A 21,921-nucleotide genomic window follows, 5' to 3' on the forward strand; every position below is an offset into this window, starting at 1 on the left:
TAGGGGACTCTATAGTCAGGGGCTCAGATAGGCGCTTCTATGGTCGTGAAAGAGACACCAGGATGGTATGTTGCCTCCTTGGTGCCAGCGTCCAGGACGTCTCTGATCGGGTACGGGACATTCTGAAGGGGGAGGGAGAACAGCCAGAGGTCGTGGTACACATTGGTACTAACGACATAGGCAGGAAGAGTGACGAGGTCCTGCAGCGGGAGTTCAGGGAGTTAGGCAGAAAGTTATAAAACAGGACCTCTAGGGTTGTAATCTCAGGATTACTCCCTGTGCCACGTGCCAGTGAGGCTAGAAATAGGAAGATAGTGCAGCTGAACATGTGGCTGAACAGATGGTGTAGGAGGGAGGGTTTCCGATATCTGGATCAGTGGGATCTCTTCCGTGGCAGGTGGGACCTGTAGAAGAAGGACAGGTTGCATCTAAACTGGAGGGGCACCAATATCCTGGCTGCGAGGTTTTCTAGTGTCACTCGGGAGGGTTTAAACTAGTATGGCAGGGGGTTGGGAACCAGAGCAATAGGTCAGCAGGTGAAATAAATGACTGGGAACCAGTGAATATGGCCAGTAGGACTAAGAGGAAGGGCAGGCAGGGAGAAATTACTGAACACAGTGGGACTGGGGGCTCTGAAATGCATTTGTTTCAATGCGAGAAGTATAACAGGCAAGGCAGATGAGCTTAGAGCTTGGATTAGTACTTGGGACTATGATATTATCGCTATTACAGAGACTTGGTTGAAGGATGGGCAGGATTGGCAGATAAACGTACCAGGATTTAGATGTTTCAGGCAGGATAGAGAGGGATGTAGAAGAGGTGGGGGAGTTGCACTGCTGGTTAAGGAGAATATCACAGCTGTGCGACAGGAGGACACCTCGGTGGGCTCATGCAGCGAGGCAATATGGGAAGAGCTCCGGAATAGGAAGGGTGCAGTCACAATGTTGGGGGCTTACTATAGGCCTCCCAATTGGCGGCGGGAGATTGAGGAACCGTTATGTAGGCAGATTTTGGAAAGATGTAAAAGCAATAGGGTTGTTGTGGTGCGTGATTTTAACTTTCCCTATATTGACTGGGAATCACTTAGTGCTAGGGGTTTGGATGGTGCAGAATTTGTAAGGTGCATCTAGGAGGGCTTCCTGAGACAATATGTAGATAGTCCAACTAAGGAAGGAGCAATACTGGACCTGGTATTAGGGAATGAACCCGGCCAGGTAGGCAAAGTTTCAGTAGGGGAGCATTTCGGGAAAAGTGACCATAATTCAGTAAGTTTCAAGGTACTGGTGGATAAGGATAACAGGAGTCCTCGGGTTAAGGTGCTAAATTGGGGGAAGGCTAGATGTTTGAGGACAAATCAACAACTGACATGTGGGGGACTTTCAAACGTCAGTTGATAAGAATTCAGGACCGGCATGTTCCTGCTAGGATGAAGGATAAGCATGGCAAGTTTCAGGAACCTTGGATAACGAAGGATATTGTGAGATTAGTCAAAAAGAAAAGGGAAGCATTCGTAAGGGCTAGAAGGCTGGGAACAGATGAAGCCCGTGGAGAATATAAAGAAAGTAGGAAGAAACTTAAGCAAGGAGTCAGGAGGGCTAAAAGGGGTCATGAAAAGTCATTGGCAACCAGGATTAAGGAAAATCCCAAGGCCTTTTATACATATGTAAAAAGCAAGAGGGTAACCAGGGAAAGGGTAGGCCCACTCAGGGACAGAGGTGGGAATCTGTGTGGAGCCAGAAGAAATGGGAGAGATACTAAATGAATACTTCTCATCAGTATTCACCAAAGAGAAGGACTTAGCGGTCGATTGTCAAGGGAAGAGTGTGTGGATTGCCTGGATCATGTTGAGATCAAAAAAGAGGTGTTAGGCATCTTGAAGAATATTAGGGTGGATAAGTCCCCAGGGCCAGATGGGATCTACCTCAGAGTAATGAGGGAGGCAAGGGAGGAGATTGCTAGGGCCTTGACAGAAATCTTTGTATCCTCACTGGCTACGGGTGAGGTCCCAGAGGACTGCAGAATGGCCAATGTTGTTCCATTGTTTAAGAAAGGTAGCAGGGATAATTCAGGAAAATACAGGCCAGTGAGCCTTACGTCAGTGGTAGGGAAATTATTGGAGAAGATTCTTCGTGATTTACTACCATTTGGAAGCAAATGGGCGTATTAGTGAGAGGCAGCATGGTTTTGTGAAGGAGAGGTCGTGTCTCACTAACTTGATCGAGTCTTTTGAGGAAGTGACAAAGATGATCGACGATGGAAGGGCAGTGGTTGTTATATACATGGATTTCAGTAAGGCCTTTGACAAGGTCCCTCATGGCAGACTGGTACAGAAGATAAAGTTGCATGGGATCAGAGGTGAGCTGGCAAGATGGATACAGAATTGGCTTGGTCATAGAAGACAGAGGTAGCAGTGGAAGGGTGTTTTTCTGAATGGAGAGCTGTGACTAGTGGAGTTCCGCAGGGATAAGTGCTGGGACCTTTGCGGTTTGTAGTATACATAAATGATTTGGAGGAAAATGTAACTGGGCTAATTAGTAAGTTTGCAGATGACACTAAGGTTGGAGGAGTTGCAGATAGTGAAGAGGATTGTCAAAGGATACAACGGGATATAGATCGGTTGGAGACTGAGTCAGGAAGGCAGATGGCATGCTTGCCTTCATTGGCAGGGGTATTGAGTATAAAAGCTGGGAAGTCATGCTGCAGCTGTATAGAACCTTGGTTAGGCAGACCCCAAATTTAGTGACGCCTCTTTGGGGTGCCTGCTGGATGCTGTGGAAGGCTGCCGCAATGTCTTCTACCCCTGCTCTGGCCACAGGAGATCCAATAGGATCACCAGTCCCTGGGAGGCATGGGTAGCAGCTGTCAGTGCCACCAGAGCACAGAGGAGGTTAGCCATCCAGTGCTGGAAGAGGATGAATGATATCATCTGTTCTGCCAGGGTTAGTCAACCATCTCATCACCCTCAAATCTCACACTTGCAAACTCATCACACATCCACAGGGATCTCACGCCTCGGGCAACACCACTAACTCTCACACACACCCTCACATTTCCATCAAGCTCATATCTTCTGGAGCTCGCGTCCTCGTCCCGCCCATGGCTCCTCTCATCACATGAACATTCCAAGCAGTGTCATGCATCCTGCTCACACTCTCTCCATCTGTTTTCATGAAAGAAAAGCTGGCCCACAACAGCAGGGAGAGATCTCAGAACAAGGATGGAGTGGCCCACATTAGGCCCCTCACTCACTTTGAGGAGCATGCCATCAGCCTGATTGGTGAAGATGTGGACTGTGCCTGTGGCAACGGTGAGGTCAGCAGCGAACACCCTCGTGAGGATCCTGCACCACACCATCCCTCTCTCAATGCAACTGTGAGTGCTCTCTTTCCTGATTTTGACTCTGCTGCCATGCACTAATTATCTCAACTTTGGTTTGCAGAGAGCTCTATCCAGTGACGCCCTCAGCCAGCCAGTCCTTCAGCTTCATCCAATTCCTCACCTCCAGCGAAGAGGAAACCTCCATGGAACAGCCTGAAATAAGCAGCCTGGAAGACCTGTCACAGCGCTTACTCACACCCTCCACCAACGCAGAAACACACACCTCGGTGGGACCTTGGTCTAGAGCAGCTTGGATTCACAATCTGGTGGTCACCACAAGAACACATGTCCACAGCAGGATGAGGTAGGTTCAGCTGAGCTCTCCAGCACTCAGGGGACTACTGGGGAAAAGGCATCTCTGAGGTCCGAGTCAGATGATGAGCCTCTGGATTCAGCCTTCCAAATCATTGTGGAGAGACAGCAGAAGGTAGGGGATCATCACACACAGCCCTCGACAGAGTGGCACGCGAATCGGAAGAGTGTGTCCGCCTGCTCTCTGATGAAGTGGTGCCCACATGTGCACGTAAGGAGGTCTTCAAGAGAAGGATGGCAGACACCATGGAGACCCTGGTCTGCCAAAACGCGGAGATGCGCTCAGATCTGCAGTGTATCGCAGTAGCCATGGGTGAGTTGTTGCAGTGGCAACGCAAGAGGGAAAATGGGGCACCTCAAAGTCCCCTATGTGCTCCTTTCCCTCGAGGAGTTAGGCTGGGGCCCTTGCGCCTGCAAAGAGTGGAGGGTAGGCAGGTGGACACCCCTGGGTAATCCACTCAGAAATCTCAAAGGTTGTCCACTCCCTCTGAGTACCCTTTGCCTGTGACCCCTTCAACCTCATCCTCCGTCACCACAGAGGGAGCAGTTGGCCCACAGGAGAACAGCTAAAGCAAGCTGGGGACCTCAAGGCCTCAGCTCTCCAGAGAGTGCACGCTGAAGTCATCAGAGGCAAGAGGGCCAACCATTGCACAGGCTTTCCCCACCCCTGCTGGAGATGTCAGGGCAGCTCCTAGAAGAAGTGGTAGGCCTAGGAAAGTTAAGAACTTCTGATCACGTGTGGTTGCATGGGTGGACACATTTTGTCACTGTATAATCTGAAAATAGATTCACTGAATAATGTGTAATGTTATCTTTCAGCTTCATTGACAGGCTTCACGAGTCCTCCCACTGCATCCTCTCCATTAGCAGTTCAGCTGCAAGCAGCTGGACCACGAGTGATTCTGAAAGGAAAAGTGCGTGGCAGGGCCTTTCAGAGCCTCGTGTAAGCACTCTCCCATCTACCCGGAGCCTTCACCATCACATTCACTTCACCGTCCTGAGCATCTTCAATGCTGCCTGCTGGGTTTCTTTCTCAGTTGTCCATCTGAGCTGACCTGCATCTCCACCCACCCACTCATTACACTCCCATGCAGCCAGACACCAGGCTCTGCTCACTTTCAATTTCGACAACCATGGTAGTAGTGAAGTATACTGTTAGCTCCCCGTCCTTTCCCCTCCCCCAGTCACCCATGTCCTTTCCTCCATCGCTGTCGACCCCCCCGGCATCACCTTAAGCCTCCCCACAATCATCTACCGGCCCGAACCTTTGTTTTTCCAGGATGTCCACGAGAACGTGCATGTTCCCTACCTTCCTGAGAATCCCACCCTCATCCACGTTGACATCACCGACCTCCTCCTTCCCACCCCCAGGGTCTGTGTCTGGCCTCCAAGTCTCCACAGCCATCCTCACCGTCACTTCTACTACTACCAACGCACCGTCACCCTCCCACCCTACCGGCTCCCTCTGCCCCCTCTCATTCTCACCATTCCCTCCTACCACTCCCACCCTAAATTCACTCCTCAGAAGGCAGTCATTGACTCCACAGGCCCCTCCCTTGCACATTCACCTGGACATCTGCTCCCCCACAACTTACTCCCTCCTCTGTCCTTATTCCCTCCTTCCCACAGACACCTTCCACCCCCGGACACCTTCCCCCCCCCATCCGAACTCCCTCAACCCCACCCCAGACACCAACCCCACTGTACACCTTCTGCCTCCGAACTCCTTCCCCCCTCTGAACTCTCCTCTCTTACACCTTCCTCCCTCCTTACATCTACCTCCCCACTTGTTGCATTCTCCCCAGTTACACCCTCCTCTCCCTGTACTCCCTCCGCCCCCTCCTAACCTAATCCATAGCAGCCCATGGCCAAGGCCGTGATGTTCTAAACCAGACCTGAGGCATCATGTAGACCTCCCACCTTCTATGAACTGCTTCGCAGCAGATCCATGTCCATGAGAATCCACCCAGCATGCGATTCATGTGTTCCTCCAGGGACCATTAGCTGTAGGGCTCCAGAATCATCATCTCCTCGGATGTCTGCGGTCTGAGCAAGGCTCTAACGGTAAGTCCTGACTTCTGCACGTCACACTTGCCCCCCACCCCCTCCACTCAAACACACACACTTACCATCGGTGCAATGGTACATAAGCTCCTGGATACTGGCCAAACGTTTAGCATCAGCCTCAGGCAAAGGATAGGTAAAATTAAGCAACTTCTCCAATGGCAACATTTTCATCATTTCCTGTTCGACCTTGGCAGGGTCAAAGCCTTGTAGTATCTAAAAAAGGAGTAAAAATCAGATCATTCAATTTCTATTAAAACTGTTTTATCCCAATAAATGTGAGTGGAGAAAAGGAGAAAGCAATCAGAACTCATTAATTTTGTTTCTTTTCAAAATAAGAGGTACAATTCTGCTTAGAGCACAGATAGCAGTTTAAAAGAGAGTTTTTGTGCATAGATCAAACCAATTTCCAAACCTACTATGCAACTTGCACACACCAGGAGTGCATATCAGGAAATTTCCTATCCCTGTAATTATCTGTCAATTAATATTAAGAGACATAATATACATATTTATATACTTTAAGGCAAGTGCATAAAGATAGGAACTGGCTTCTTAATGGGACTGACTGCCAATGGGAAAATTATATAGCAGAGCATATCTAAGGATACCAAAAAAGCATTAGGTATATCGAGACAAATGTCGTTGAATTGTTACATGCAAGAGTTGGAGCCCAATGTTTCTAAATCTGTCAATGACATTTGAGTCTCATTCTTCTGGTACCTGCCCCAATGACAGATAAATCCTGCTTCCCTTCAGCACTGCTGTATTCTAGCTACACCCAATACTGCTGGTGATTCAGTCTCCCTGGTAATACAACTTGCTGTGATAACTGCTCAGAAGGTTTTTATTTATTTTTATTGCATATAAATTAACAGGTGTACTGTATTGGATTGATTTACTGAATGAAACACAAACTTACTGATTGTCATCTTAACAGCTGAACTCTTGCTTTTGCAAATTATTTTGGAATTCAAGGGGGAAAATTTATGCAAATACAGTTGCTAATGTCAGTGGAAGTGCGAGGCATGCCTGCTCCTGCCCAGTCCCATGGTCCCCTTGTGATTAAGTGCTGGGCATCCAATTAATAACCGAACTGCCAGCAAATCAAAAGCCCAAGATTGGAAGTAAGGTGACAAAGAAGGCAAGTGCTGGGAATAGGGAATAACTGCTGTTGGGCAGGCTAAACCTCTACCAGCAGTATGCATCAGACCAATAGAAGGGGTGTATTTGGAGGGCAATGAGCATTGCAGGTGTACTAAGTGAGTAACAGCTGTAGACAGAGGGGCCACTGCCGTCCTTGACAGTCCAACTCCTCCTGAAATCCTCGCTGTGACTGTTCACCATCTCCACTTCCTCAACCACTGGTACAGCTAGTGAAAAGGCCATACACCTGCTTACCTGGCGCAATGACTGAGGCACGGGCACAGGCAGCCCCGTAGTTCACTGGTCACTCGCTGCATGCCCTCCTCCAGACTGTGACTGAATGGTGGGGGGTTCTCCTCCCATGGGATGGAGAGAAAACACATTCCTGCCTGACCAAGCAAACATGGATGGACATGGCAGGGGAGGTCAGTAGCCATGGAGTTGTCCATAGGACCTGGCTACTGTGCTGCAAAAGGCTGAATGACCTCCTCCACGCTGCAATGTAAGTGAGCACCCTCACTGTCGAAGCAGATGCACAGCTATGGGAGGTGGTATGCATGTCTTGTATGTGGGAGGGGTTAGCCAGGACTGTATTGGGTCTGTGCATCCACAATGACAACTCAAGGATCCATGGCATCCTGCAAGGCTTTGGGGGGCTGTGGGAACAAACCAGAGGGGTTGATCCCTCCACATATGGAGCTTTACCTTGCAAAAGCTCTGCTCTTCGGGATTTCTGTTTGTCTCTTTTTACCTTGTTTTTAGCTTAACCTAACACAGACTTTTATTATGTCCCTTTACACACACACCCCTTGCTCAAAACCTATTATACTTCTAACTTTTCTCAGTGTTGATTAAAAGTCATCAGCCCGAAGTGTTAACTCTGTTTGTCTCTCCATAGTTGCTGTCCAACCTCCCGGGCATTTTCAGCATTTTTGGTTTTTATTTCAATATTGACCCATTGTCCTCAAAGGAGAAAAGGGCCCACAACACGTGTGTCAGGGCAAAAATCGATGGCGGAGTGCCAAATCGAGCCATCCTAACAAAGACGACATCCTGAATCTGGCCTCTCGAGAAAGCCAGTTCATTTGGATGAGAAAAGGCCGGGGGCGGTGAGCATCCAAAGAAATAATTTTCGGCTCTTGGGGGGTCAATGGAATATATCTGGGACAGGGGTAGCAATGGTTGTGTGTGAGGCAGTGGCTAGAGATGAACACCTCTGTGACAAGTATCAATATTGGAACTTCCCTATCCAAGGTGCAGCTATATTTGCAAACTTATAATGTGCAGTGTTGAGTGCTCTCTTCAACAGGCCAATTGTTGGCCCCAGCAGCCGCCAGCCCCAAGGGAATGGTCTTGACCTCTGAGGAATAGGAGGGGACTTCAAAGCATGCCCTGTCCCATCTGCCATCTCAGATATTTGCACTTCAGTGGGTATGATTAACGTGTCGACCAAAGCGGTCGGTACCGAAAGGTTTCAGCACCACTTAAATGCCAGATCAGTTGTTGGAGGCTGTGACAATCCAGGCCTCTGAGTCTTGGAGGAGTGTAGGAGACCAGGAAGATGCTGAATGCCAGGCAAAAGATGAGCTCCTGGAGTCATCTGTGAAGTGGCATATGTTGGACGCCCAATGGGAGGTGTGTGAAGATCTGGCAGAAATTCTATAAGATACGCATGCCCTAGCAAGGACAGTGGAGGAGTCCATACAGGTCATGAGCATTGTGATCTCATCTGCGCACATGGATTCCTCCATTGAGAAATTGGCAACTCTCCTGGAGAGCCAACACCAGCAGCACATTCAGGCAATATTGGGTACATGTGCACTCATCGCACTGACACCAAGTTCGAGCAGGCAGTGCCAATACGAGAGGGGATGAGTACCTGGAGTTTCCATCAGGTCCCCGTCCCTCTCAGGTAAACAGAGGGGGCAATTTGGACCTCATGATGGCGGATGAGCATCCAGAGGCTCCTCTTAGGGCTCTCCTGATGGCAACAGTGCCTCCTCCACCCATCTGTCTGTGACACCAGCACCTCAGGGTGCCATGGCGACAGAAGTGAAACCTACAACAGGACAGGACTCACTCAGAATATCAGGGCCCTCACAGCCTCAGGAGACAAGAGGACGCCTGCCAAGATCCTCCAGGCCAATGAGGCATTAAGGTCAGCAGCCTGCCTCCAATAGAGTTGGCAGCAAAGGGTGAGCACCACAGCACAGCATGCAAAAAGGAATGAAGAAGTCACTGTAGACATACATGGATTATCATGGGCACTTGTTCAGTGTGTTAGACTGAGTGTTATGTTGTTGTGATCCACTTCATTAAATAATTGTCACCTATAAGGATAGTGTAATATTTGAGATGGGTTTCATGCCTATATGATAGTGATAAGGACAGCAAGTCTATGGCAGCTTCCACTAGGCCTCAAAGATTCTCACAAAGAGAGACATAATGATGCAAGCCTTGGGGTTATTCTAAGTACCCTGCCAATCGGGGTTGATGAAAGAATGATGTGGTTTCATTACTGCATGTGGCATTAGGGTTCCAGATGTTTCAGTGAACTGTCTCATTGCCACATTATCTGTGTCTCCCTGGTATCTAATCTCTGCTGCCCCTCATGTGGTATGACATGCTGGTCAGTATCCTGATGTTCCCCATCTGATTCACTGTTTGATTCCTTATCTGTGGAGGCTCGACAACAAAAGATGCCCTCAATCGCCAGTTCATCTCCTCTCTGCTTAGCCAAGTTGTGCAGCACACAGCAAATGACATCGATCTGCAATACCCAAGCCAGTGCATACTGCAGAGTACCAGTTTGGGCATCAGGATCGCATTTTTAGAAGACCAATAGTCCCCTCAATAACAGCCCTAATGGAAGCATGACTTGCTTTATACCGTTCCTCTGCATCAAAACATGGGTGCCTGACTGGTATAATGATCCGCTTCTTTAACTGGTAGTCCTTGTCTCCAAGTAACCAACCATCAAGTTGCACATGTGGTGCAAAGAGCTGTGGCACCTGGGAGTGCCTGAGGATATAGGTACCATGGCTACTGTGTACTACGCAGGTACAGGACACACACAAAACAGATGGTCTCCCCAAGTAGAGGAGACTGCATTGGGAGCAGCGAATGCAGTAGACCAAATTGAAGGAGGTACAAGTGAAGCGTTGCTTTACCTGAAAGGAGTGTTTCAGCCCTTTGATGGTGAGGAGGGAGGAGATAAAAGGGCAAGTGTTGCACCTTCTGCAGTTGCATAGGAAGGTGTCATGGAAGGTGGGTGAGGTGTTGGGAGTGATGGAGGAGTGGACAAGGGTGTCCTAGAGGGAACGGTACCTACGAGATGCTGAAAGGAGGGAGGAAGGGTGAGGGGAAGGTGTATTTGGTGGCGGCATCATGTTGGACTTGGCAGAAATGACAGGATCATACTTTGAATGCGGAGGCTGGGGGGTGAAAAGTGAGGACAAAAGGGACCATCCCTCTTAAACAGTATAAATTTCATCACATTCCTACTTCTATTTATCTCTGAAGAAGCGTCATACAGACTAAAAATGTTAACTCTGTTTCTCTCCCACAGATGCTGTCAGACCTGCTAAGTTTTTCCAGCATTTTCTGTTTTTATTCCCTCACCTCTAATGCAATTTCAACTACAGCCTTCTACTCTACACTGTCTCCTTCACTTCAGCCCTTATATTCCGTCTTTGTGCTGCTGTTGACCCCGCTGCAATTGTCTCCCCACAACCCGCCCGCACCCCATCCCCCCACACCATGCAGTCTATGCAACCAGTATTAAATTACACGACAACGAAAAATCAGTCAATCGGGTCACTAATTGACTCAAATACTTTTCACTTGGCCTTTATCGGAAGGTGGATGAGTTTCCAACTTTGTACCCTGCCCACCTTTCGTATTATTGTGATCAGACATGATGATATCAGGAGCTGGAACACACGTCACAACAACTGATTTCATGCTGTAGCGGGAAGGACAGCCTTGCAAACGGTGAGCGCAAAAATTCTTCCCCAACTTACTAAATATGTTGATACCTTGTAGTGTCCTCCAAACAAACAGCTATTCCAAATAAAGGTGCCTATGCCTGGTGGGTTTCATTACCTTTTGCTTCTGTAAGGTGTTTAAAATTCTAACATATAACTTTGACAGGCTTGACAACTTGCTGACAAACAGAACCCATTAAGGCTGAAGCCTGAAAAACGGTCCATTCGACTGCATTTCCTAAGATGGAAACACAGATACCTTTGACGCATGCACACACAAAATTAGGTACCTTCAGATGATGTGTTCGCCATGTCACGGTATCATGGAGATTAAGAAGCAAGGGCTGTTTAGGCTCCTGACGTGATCTCTTTTGTTCAGATTTTTTCAACTCTTCAATCATTATCTGTGTAATATCAAGTGAAAGGATATTATGTTCAAATCAGGATTAATTGTTTAAGATCTACTCGTGGTTGAGAAGTTCGATGTACTGTTGAGGTGAATGAAATATGTTAGTAAACAAAAATAGGACTCCTGGTCATAATTTTACTGGGTCAAGGTATATATTTATATTTTGAAGATCAAAAGAAAGACTGTATTATAATAGAAATACGATTTTTAAAATTCATTTACAGGATGCGGGCTTCGCTGGCTAGGCCAGGATTTATTGCCCATCCTTAATTGTGCTTGAGAAGATCGCGGAGAGCTGCCTTCTTGAACTGCTGCAGTCCCTGTGGTGTATGTATACTCACACTGCTGTTAGGGAAGAAGTTCCAGGAATTTGACCCAGCGACAGTGAAGGAACAGAGATATATTTACAAGTCAGGATGGTGAGTGGCCTGCAGGAGAACTTGCAGGTAGTGGTGTTCAAATGTATCTGCTGCCCTTGTCCTTCTAGATGGCACTGGTCGTGGGTTTGAAGGGTGCTGCGTAAGGAGCCTTGGTGAGTTTCTGCAGTGCACCTTGTAGATACACACTGCTACCACTGTTCGTCGGTGGTGGAGGGAGTGAATGTTTGTGGAAGCGGTGCCAAAAATGGGCTGCTTTGTCCTAGATAGTGTCAAGCTTCTTGAGTGTTGTTAGAGCTGCACTCATCCAGGCAAGCGGAAAGTATTCCATCACACACCTGACTTGCGTCTTGTAGATGGTGAAAGATATCGGAAATGTACAGGTAGATGGATAAACAACTAAACAATCGAAAGAGAAAGCCAAACTAAAGTTTCAGATAAAACTCTTCATCAGAATATACACAATGGAAAACCTTGCGGCGGGGCAGTGTGGCGGTGGCAGGGTTGAGGGGTCATGATACTCCAGTGTATTGAACAAGCTTGATGGACAACTGAGTCTTTTCCTGTCTGTCAATTTTATATGTTTTATTTACTGTTATTTCTGGACTGACTTTATATGTCTACAGACGTAAATTTCATGTGCAAATTCTGGTATTTGGAATCCATTTATTATTGAATGGGAGTCAAATTAGTCGGTAACAGAGACGTGCAAACACAAATATATTTTTTGGTTATCTATCTGTACTTTAGTAGAATAGGAGAGGGCACCTGTTGTTCATTCTTGAGTACAGATTTCTGTACATCTGCTTGTGGCTCAGGACCTTCCTCACTTGGCTGAGGATTATCTTCTTCAGTCATAGCAACCTAAATGTATCAAAATAAGAGAAACTAATGCTAAAAATGGGTTTTAAACTCCGGTTACATTAATCATTTCTAATTATACTTAAAAATTTTGTACTTGACTGCCGTCAAAGCTCCACTTCGGTTTCATTCTTAAAAATATGTAATTACTTTTTCATAGAAAGAAGATGCTCTTATTTAGCACCTTATCACTTCTCTTAAGGCTTCCTAAAAGCTGTTCATAGAGCAACTTACATCAATACAGCAACTTTAATGTAAAGCATGGCCTAAAGGAGCTCACAGAGACAAGGTGGAGTGAAACAGTGGAGGGTTATATTGAAATCAAGGGTTAAAAATTTTGTGAGCCAATGCATATCAGCAAGGGCAGAGGTGATAGTAACTTGTGCAGAGCAGGCTATGTGCATCATTCACATTTATTACTTTTGAAATTACTTTTGAAGTCTAATTACTGTTGCCCTGTAGATTTAACTGTAGAGATGATCTCAGGTTTTGTTCCATACAAAAATTAATAAAAGAAGAAAAGATACATACAAGGAAGAAGTAAAGCAGGGAACAAGCATCAGCATTCAAATGAAGAAAGAATCAGATCTTATGACTTGCCTGGTCTCTCATGTCATCCTGGAATGATGGTTGTGTGGATGACTCATTCATTGGCTTTTGCGGGAGCTCCTTAAACTCCTCAATTATTTTCTGTACAAAAGTTAAAAGTGGGAAAATATTATCCATGAATCAGGATTATTCATTTTCATGTTATTCCAATTTCAGGACACCATTAATTACAATAAACACAAAATTATTAGGATCTTGCAAACATTCACTAGGACACAGGGTGGAATTTTCTGCTCCCATTGGTGATGGGCATGTTTGGCGGTGTGAGTGGACAATATGGTGAGAAAGCCAAAAATTGGTTTTTACGCTGCTGTGAAACCAGTTTGCTATCGTCAATGGCCAGCTGCGTTTCCTGCCACCACACATCAGGAACCTAGTTTTAATACTTTAGCATCTCATTATAAGCCCTGCTGGCCGGTATCATTCCCCCACACTAGATCATCCAGGCATGCTGATGTGTTTCACAACTATACTTGGCATGCTGCACTTCGCTTGGGACTTCGAGGTTTGTTTGCCTACCTTGCTTCGAGCAGCTCTCAGTCATCAGCGCCAGGTTTCGCAGGCAGCACCACATCACTTTTAGGGGGGCTCACGGGCAGGTCTCTACCTACCAGACCAGCCGTAAGGTGGGGGTGGCTTTTCAATGGCTGCAGGGCTAGGGCTTGCTTGGGGAAGGGGGAAAAGTGGCCTCAGGCAAAGGAAGAGGGCAAGGGCTGTACTGGGAAAGAGGGGTATCTCAGGGTGTGTTTGGGGGCACATGTTGATCTGTGCAAGTAGCCTTAAGATGATGAGGGCTGAGGAGGCGGTCTCCAGAGTAGGCGCGGCCAGATGGAGATGTGAGGGTGTGTGTGAGACAGTGAGTGGTGATGTCCTTTGACTTAGCAGTGAGTGAGATGCCAGTGACTATGTGATGGCCTTGTGAGTATGTGAGTTTAGAGTGCTGAGATGGTTGTCTTATCCTGGCGGCACAGATGAGATCATTCATCATCTTCCTGACTGGATCGTCAACCTCTTCTGTGCAGCATTGGCATTGACCACCACTGCCACCGCCTCCCATGCCGGAGTGGTGAGATTGCTGGACCCTCTGTGGCCAAAGCAGGGGGAGGACATCCAAAAACCATTCCACTGACGGTCAGTGAACTCTTCTTAGCTTTCAGGCTCATCTTCACTGGAGCAGTCCTGGGCTGCAAGCATTGAGAACTGTGTGTGTGGCTGCAGTTTAGATATGGCACACAGAGTGAGGAAACAGTGAGGTAACGGTGTGGTGGGCGATTCAGATGGCGTGTTTCCTGTGGTTGCATACTTAATGAGGCGGGAAGCGGACAATATGGCGTGAAAAGCTACATTGCTGCTGATGGGCAAAACGTTGTTTTTCATGCCTGCTGCCACACTTAGTGCAATTCTGGGACAATTCCACCCATAGGGTGGACTCTTAAGCACCTTAGTCTCCAGCACAACGATAGGAACTATTTTGGATCAAGAACTGACTTCCTGGTTGCTCTTCGCAGAGCAAACCAATTAAGAGCCCATCTCCAGGCTTCCTGACTAGTTAGGGAAAGTGGGTAGGATGACATAGACATTTTGTCAGAGGGAGCGGCATGTTTCAGAAAAGCTCAGCAGATGGAAATGTGAGGGGGTGTGTGAGAGAGTGAATGGTGATGTCCTTTGAGTTGACTTTGATTTTTCAGGCTGCACCTCCGACAGGAATGCAGAGGATGGCTGCCCTCAACTCCCTTCACCCCAATCTCTCACTCTTTCCTGGAGATCCAGCTGAGGGAGCTGAGGGGTTGAGGGATAGCAGTGACGTGAGCTCTCTCAGGGACAAAAGGAAGATGATTGCCTTGCCAAACAAATAGACATGGAAGTGGCCGGGGAAGTCATCAGCTTGAGTGTGCTCCCTTCAACCTGGAGATGGTACACCAAAAGGGATGGCATAACACTTCAGGTGCCAATCCTCACAACTCTGACTCACCCAGCACTTTCCTGCCATAGCACCCCTCAGGACAACACACCTTGCAGCTCCACTAATTCCTATCTCTCCAAGCAACTCACATGCCCATCTGAGCGGCCAAAACTCACACGTCCTCAGCCCATTGCCTGCTTGCACCCATGCTTCAAAATGACCATCCACAAATGGTCCTTCCCTCATCTACAAGACATCACTCACACCTCACTGCTTTCTCTCCTTGCAGAATAAGAGAACACACAACTTGATGAGAGGCAGAGAAGTATGGTGGAGGTAGGCAGAGGACCTCCATGGACACCTTGTCAGCTATTGGCGATGCGTGTACACCTGGTCCACTGGCAAGGTGGTCTTGTTCCATTAAGATACAGATATCAGCAGTGACCTGCCATGGGAACCTGAGTCTCCTGGGGCACTGGTATTCGGACGTGTCGAGAGGGCTGGTCCTCTGCCTGTGGACCCAGTGTTGAGGATCTCATCTCCTATCAGCTAGATCTTGGTGGTCATCTCTTCTGCCCTGTCGAGGGGCAAGTGTCTGAGAACTGCTAAAGCAGTTGGCAATGGTGAGCCTCCTGCTCTTGACTCTTAGCAGAGGTGGACAGTGGAGCAACCTCTTATGCTACTCTGAAGGCTGGTAGCACAGACATGCAGCTGAATGTGGGTGAAGTGCTGGACAGGTGAGGTGCCATCCAAGCAGTTGACAATCAGCTGTCAAGCTGTTAGCACACTGACAGGAGGAATGCTTTGAACAACAGCCTCTCACTTGGCCATTATCAGAGTTCTTCAGTGTGACTGATCAAAGCCTTCATAGCTTGTCAGTGTTACTAAGAAGTTCTTCCTGCTGTGCATTCACTTTCTCCAACCTGCTGGATTGCAAACACAGTGTAGAACTCTTGCACTGTCAGGAAAGAGGGAATCCATGCACAAAATCGCCTTAAGTACTTCAATTGGCATTCCACCTCAGTCACGGGTGTTCCCCACTGCATTCCTAACTCACCCTGGGAAAGCCGGAAGAGTGCAGGGTCCCGTTGGGATCCTGACCTGATGTTATTTCCTGCAATTTTCCTGCCCCCAGTCCCTGAACCCACCTCCAATAATCTGGGAAAATTTCACCCATTGCTTAAGAATTTCCTTGGGTTCATTGTTGTTTTAAATTGTCAAACAAAAACAAAATCAAGAGAGTCTATTTTTCATTTTCCTTAATAAATCAAATCAAATCACTATTCCTGATATTATAGTGTCAGTATTACACTGTGAGGAAAAAAGAACTCGATTTTAACCCGGGCTTCAGGATCCAATTGGGACACAAGCCCGCACTTGTGGGAATCAACTCTGATTCCACTGGAGCTGGCCTCCTATTAGTTGCTTTCAGGTCCGCCATCCAATTAAGGACTGATTTCAAAAGACAATGTCCCTAAAAGTCTATGTCAATATATCCAAGGAACCATGAGACACAGTAGTCTACATATAACAATTGGATCTAGCTGACTCATTAATGTCAATCAGAAAAATAAGTGGAGTCTATTTCACCAGATCCCTGCCACTAATTTGCTTGTCCCACTTTCCACTGATTGTACCAAATACCCACCCATTCTCAGGCCATTGTTTGCAAATGAGGAATTAAATAATCATATACCCCATTTTCCATCATGTCGCACTTACACTGCTTTATCTTCTTGGCATTTAAAACAGACATCCAGCGCTCCTACATGCGAGGCAGAAGGCCAAAAGTTCAAAAAGGCCAGCAACAACATTTGCACATTTGTTTAAATCTTATTTCTGACATTTTGGGAATATCTTTTGTTGTTGCTACTTTGATATCAGTCTCTGCCAATCATCCTTAGGATGCCATTTTTCCTCCTACATAGTGCCTTTGAAAAATCCCCTGTAACCACTTTTTGGAAAAAACTTAGCAGCAATGGAGGGATGCCGAGCTGATCAAGCAGCATAGGAGGTACATGTTGCTTGCCCATCAGTATCGTCTGCAGACACACAAACCCAAATTGTCAGAAAAGCAGTGCCTGTGGAGGCTTTTTTTTTTAGAAAGGAATCTGTTTCTTGTGCCAAACACTGCAAGTGAACTTGCAGCCCATCTCCACCACTTCCAGTAGCTGTGAGATCATAACTGCCATGAACTTGCATGTTATTGGGCCTCTCAAAAGTTCCCAGTGGAGATATCACTAGATTCACTGGTCAGCTGTGCACAGATACATAAAGCAGTTGATTGTGCAAGTAATTTCATCTTTTTCCCCTGTGAACAATTGGTAACAGGGCACTGTTATTTTCTAGAGGCAGGATTTCTGAAGGGACAAGGGGGTGCAGATTGCATCCATTTGGACCTATGTGCTCCCTTGCTCAGTGCATAATCCGTCTTAAAGGATTACACTCTATCAATATGCAACTCTTTTTTGACCAGCAACAAGATACAATGCAAATGAATTCTTGCTTTCCTGTGAGTTGCCACAAGTTCACTATACCAACACCTTTCAACTCAGAAAGAGTTTATGGGAGATCATGGCTGTTCTCTGCAGCTGTGTCTTCCAGTACATCAGTTGAGCCCAATGGAATGCGCATGTTGACCACTCCCTAAAGCTGCAGGCACAAACATGTAGTAGCAGGAATTTTCTGCACAAGGTGTGTATGAAAGGGTGTGTTAAATTGAAGAAAAACCGCGAACAATTAAAAAAAACTTACCAGCAATAATGCAAAGAATCCAGTTAGACAACCCAAAAACAGCAAGCCTCACTGAAATGCAAGCTAACTTTTAAGTACTTGGCTTCTTGAACAAATGTAATGTAAGCCTCTCAGCATGCATTTTACACAGGTACTCAATGAATCAAAAAAGCAAGCTGCAAATTGGCTAAGGGATTCTGGAGTTGGATCACTTTGTATAATTTTTAAGGGCCAAATGAGGTCAACACACATCCAAAATGCTGCCAGAGAATCTTTTAAAGTTTTGTTCCTGATGAATTAGGAATTCAGCATCATATGCACTAAGATATGCTAATTCATAGAAACAAAGGAACATATGAATCACCATTCGATTAAATCACAGCTGACCTACGACCTAACCCCATATATTCGCCTTTGCCCCAAACACCTCAAACCTTTAGATAACAAAAATCTATTAGTCTTGGATTTAAATTTATAATCGATGTAAGGTCAAGTGCCAAATGTGGAAGAGAATGCCAAACTTTTACCACCTTTCGTGTATAATTCTGTGTAAACTGTGGTGCGAGCATTGCTTGCAAGACCAACATTTGTTGTTTATTCCAAATTGCCCTTGAGAAGATGGTGGTGAGCTACCTTGAACTGATTCAGTCCATCTGGTGTAGGTACACTCACAGAGCTTCTGTTGGGACCAAGCTAAATAAGCATGGTTTGAGTTTAAGCAGATATTTCTGAAATATCTGGCTTTAAATTTTAGGCCTAGGTTCTTTGTCCTAGACTTCTCAACCAGCAGAAATAGTGCCCCTCCAACTATCCCATCTGTTCCCTTTAGTATCTTAAAAATGTTAATCAAATCACTCCTTACCCTTCTAAATTCCAGGAATACAACCCTAGTTTGTGTAATTTCTCCTTGTAATTTAACCCTTGGAGTTCAAGTATCATAATCATGTACCCATTCCAAGCCCATTATATCCTTCTTAAGGGGCTGCCCAGAACTGCTCACAATACTCCAGGTGTGGCCTAACCAGGACTTTGTATAGCTTGAATTCTACCCCCTGGCACATCTTGCATTCTATTCCTCAGCATTCCTTTAGATTTTTCATTCTTTTCTGTGCTTGTTCATGATATTTTAACGATCCATGTACCTGGACCTGCAAGTTAGTCTCTTTGTACCTCCATTATTTCCAGCTTTTCACCATTTAGAAAGTGACCTGTTCTATCCGTTTTAGGTCCAAAGTGGATGACCTCACATTTGCCTACGCTGTCATGCATTTGTCACAGTTTTGCCTATTCACTTAATCTAGCAATATCCCTTTGTAATTTTATGCTTACGTTTACATTGTTTAAAAATGCCGCCTATCTTTGTGCCATCGGCAAATTTGGATATGTGACTTTGTATCCCATCATACAGCCATGGGGTCATAGAGTAATTACAGCACAGGAAGAGGCCAGTTGACCCATTGAGTCTATGTTGGCTCTCTGTACAGCAATCCAGTTCATCTAAATTCCCTATTCTACCCCCATAGGCCTGCTAGTTTATTTCCCTCACGTCCAGCCAATTTCCATTTGAAATCATTGATCAGCTCTGCTTCCACTGCCCTCATAGGCAGGGAGTGTCATATCATTACCACTCACTGCATAAAAAATGATCTCTCTCACATCCTCCTTGCACCTTTTGCCCAAAATCTTGAATCTGCGTCTCTTAATCATTGTACCATCAGCTAATAGGAACAGCTTTCCTTTGTCTGCCTTATCTAAACCTGTCATAATATTGTACACCTCTATCAAATCTCTCCTCAACCTTCTTGGCTACAAATGTAAAATTTGCTAAAAATACATAAATGGAAAAATGTTCCATTCTGTATATTACCACTGTAAAGAGAAAGTTCTGCAAAATAATTAAAATACATGAGCCTAATTTAATGTTCAACATACCGCATAAAAACTTATGAGGTACTCTGACCTGAATGGTACTGGCTTACAATTTGTCAGCTATTTAATGTCTCCTTAATGACCAATTCAAACCACCCTTCCACCTCACTATTCCCCATTACAACCAAAGTATATATATTTCAGTTGTTCCTTTTGTTGTTGTCACATGAAAATGCATTTTAAGTTATTATGGATCACAATGAAGATACTCTCTTCATCTGCATTGTAGTGTAATGGGACTGTTGGTACCTGTTTCTCGTCCTCGGGCATTGAAAGGCTAAGCACAGTGGATATCATGTGATCTACCAGAATCTGGTCCAGTCCATCTTTCCGTGGTTTAGGAATAAGTTCACTTGGAGGAGTTAAACTTTCTTTTGTTGCAACAACCTGTGCGTAACAACAGAGATTGCTGTTGATATGAAGTGTTTGATAGCCATCTCAGAGCACTAGCTGCTTTTGCTATATTCTTCTATAGTTAGAGAACAAAGAAAAGTACAGCACAGGATCAGGCCCTTCGGCCCTCCAAGCCCGCGCCAATCATATTGCCCGTCAACTAAAACATTTTGCACTTCCGGGGTCCGTATCCCTCTATTCCCATCCTATTCATGTATTGTCAAGCTGCCTCCTAAACACCACTATCATACCTGCTTCCACCACCTCCTCTGGCAGCGAATTCCAGACACTCACTACCCTCTGCGTAAAAAACTTGCCCCACTCATCTCCTCTATAGTTTTCTCTTCTCATCTTAAATCTATGTCCCCTAGTAATTGACTCTTCCACCCTGGGAAAAAGCTTCTGACTATCTACTCTGTCCATGCCACTCATAATTTTGTAAACTTCTTTCAAGTCGCCCCTCAATCTCCATCGCTCAAGTGAGAACAATCCGAGTTTCTCCAACCTCTCCTCATAGCCAATAACCTCCAGACCAGGCAGCATCCTGGTAAACCTCTTATGCACCCTCTACAATGCCTCCATATCCTTCTGGTAATGTGGTGACCAGAATTGCACGCAATATTCCAAGTGTGGCCTAACCAAGGTTCTATACAGCTGCAGCATGACTTCCCAGCTTTTATACTCAATACCCCTGCCAATGAAGGCAAGCATGCCATCTGCCTTCCTGACTACCTTATCCACCTCCGTTGCCACTTTCAGTGACCTGTGGACCTGTACACCCAGATCCCTCTGCCCGTCAATGCACTTAAGGGTTCTGCCATTTACTGTATAATTCCTGCCTGTATTAGACCTTCCAAAATGCATTACCTCACATTTGTCCGGATTAAACTCCATCTGCCATTTCTCCGCCCAAGTCTCCAACTGATCTATATCCCATTGTATCCTTTGACAATCCTCTTCACTATCTGCAACTCCTCCAACCTTAGTGTCGTCTGCAAACTTACTAATAAGCCCAGTTACATTCTCCTCCAAATCATTTATGTATACTACAAACAGCAAAGATCCCAGCACTGATCCCTGCGGAACTCCGCTAGTCACAGCTCTCCATTCAGAAAAGCACCCTTCCACTGCTACCCTCTGTCTTCTATGACCAAGCCAATTCTGTATCCATCTTGCCAGCTTACCTCTGATCCCGTGCGACTTTACCTTCTGTACCAGTCTGCCATGAGGGACCTTGTCAAAGGCCTTAATGAAATCCATGTATATAACATCCACTGCCCTTCCATCCTCGAAAAACTCGATCAAGTTAGTGAGACACAACCTCCCCTTCACAAAACCATGCTGCCTCTCACTAATACGCCCATTTGCTTCCAAATGGTAGTAAATCCTGTCACGAAGAACCTTCTCCAATAATTTCCCTACCACTGACGTAAGGCTCACCGGCCTGTAATTTCCTGTATTATCCCTGCTACCCTTCTTAAACAATGGAACAACATTGGCCATTCTCCAGTCCTCTGGGACCTCACCCGTAGCCAGTGAGGATACAAAGTTTTCTGTCAAGGCCAGGGCCAGTGCTAGTTGAAGCAAACTATCACATAAACAATTCTAGTCGTTAGTCTAATTATAATGAAGTTTGTATTACATTATCAAATGGAAGCAATAATAGAGACACATCTGTTGTACTTTAAGGCAACAATATTTGATCTCTTGGTATCCTGGTGTCAACAATTCAAAACCTGATCAAGCAACAGTTGTGAAGCCTCTGCAACTGGGAATGAGGGTATGAGAGCAGTTCAAAGGAGCTGCAGAAATTAGTCCTAA

The 21,921-nt window shown here is 46.0% G+C and overlaps 1 protein-coding gene across 1 annotated transcript in view; it reads right to left on the reverse strand.

The window, feature by feature from the left end:
- spag17 (sperm associated antigen 17) overlaps positions 1-21,921 on the reverse strand; it is a 342,330-nt gene that overhangs the window by 244,147 nt on the left and 76,262 nt on the right. Inside the window, exons 14-18 of the mRNA XM_078559611.1 lie at positions 19,957-20,094; positions 13,134-13,223; positions 12,441-12,536; positions 11,177-11,290; positions 5,820-5,970 (exon numbers count right to left, since the gene is read on the reverse strand). Coding sequence (XP_078415737.1) covers positions 5,820-5,970; positions 11,177-11,290; positions 12,441-12,536; positions 13,134-13,223; positions 19,957-20,094 — 589 coding nt within the window. The remainder of the gene's footprint in view (positions 1-5,819; positions 5,971-11,176; positions 11,291-12,440; positions 12,537-13,133; positions 13,224-19,956; positions 20,095-21,921) is intronic.

The sequence above is a fragment of the Cetorhinus maximus genome, chromosome 16 (assembly GCF_964194155.1).
Source record: "Cetorhinus maximus chromosome 16, sCetMax3.hap1.1, whole genome shotgun sequence".
Taxonomy (NCBI): Eukaryota; Metazoa; Chordata; class Chondrichthyes; order Lamniformes; family Cetorhinidae; genus Cetorhinus; species Cetorhinus maximus.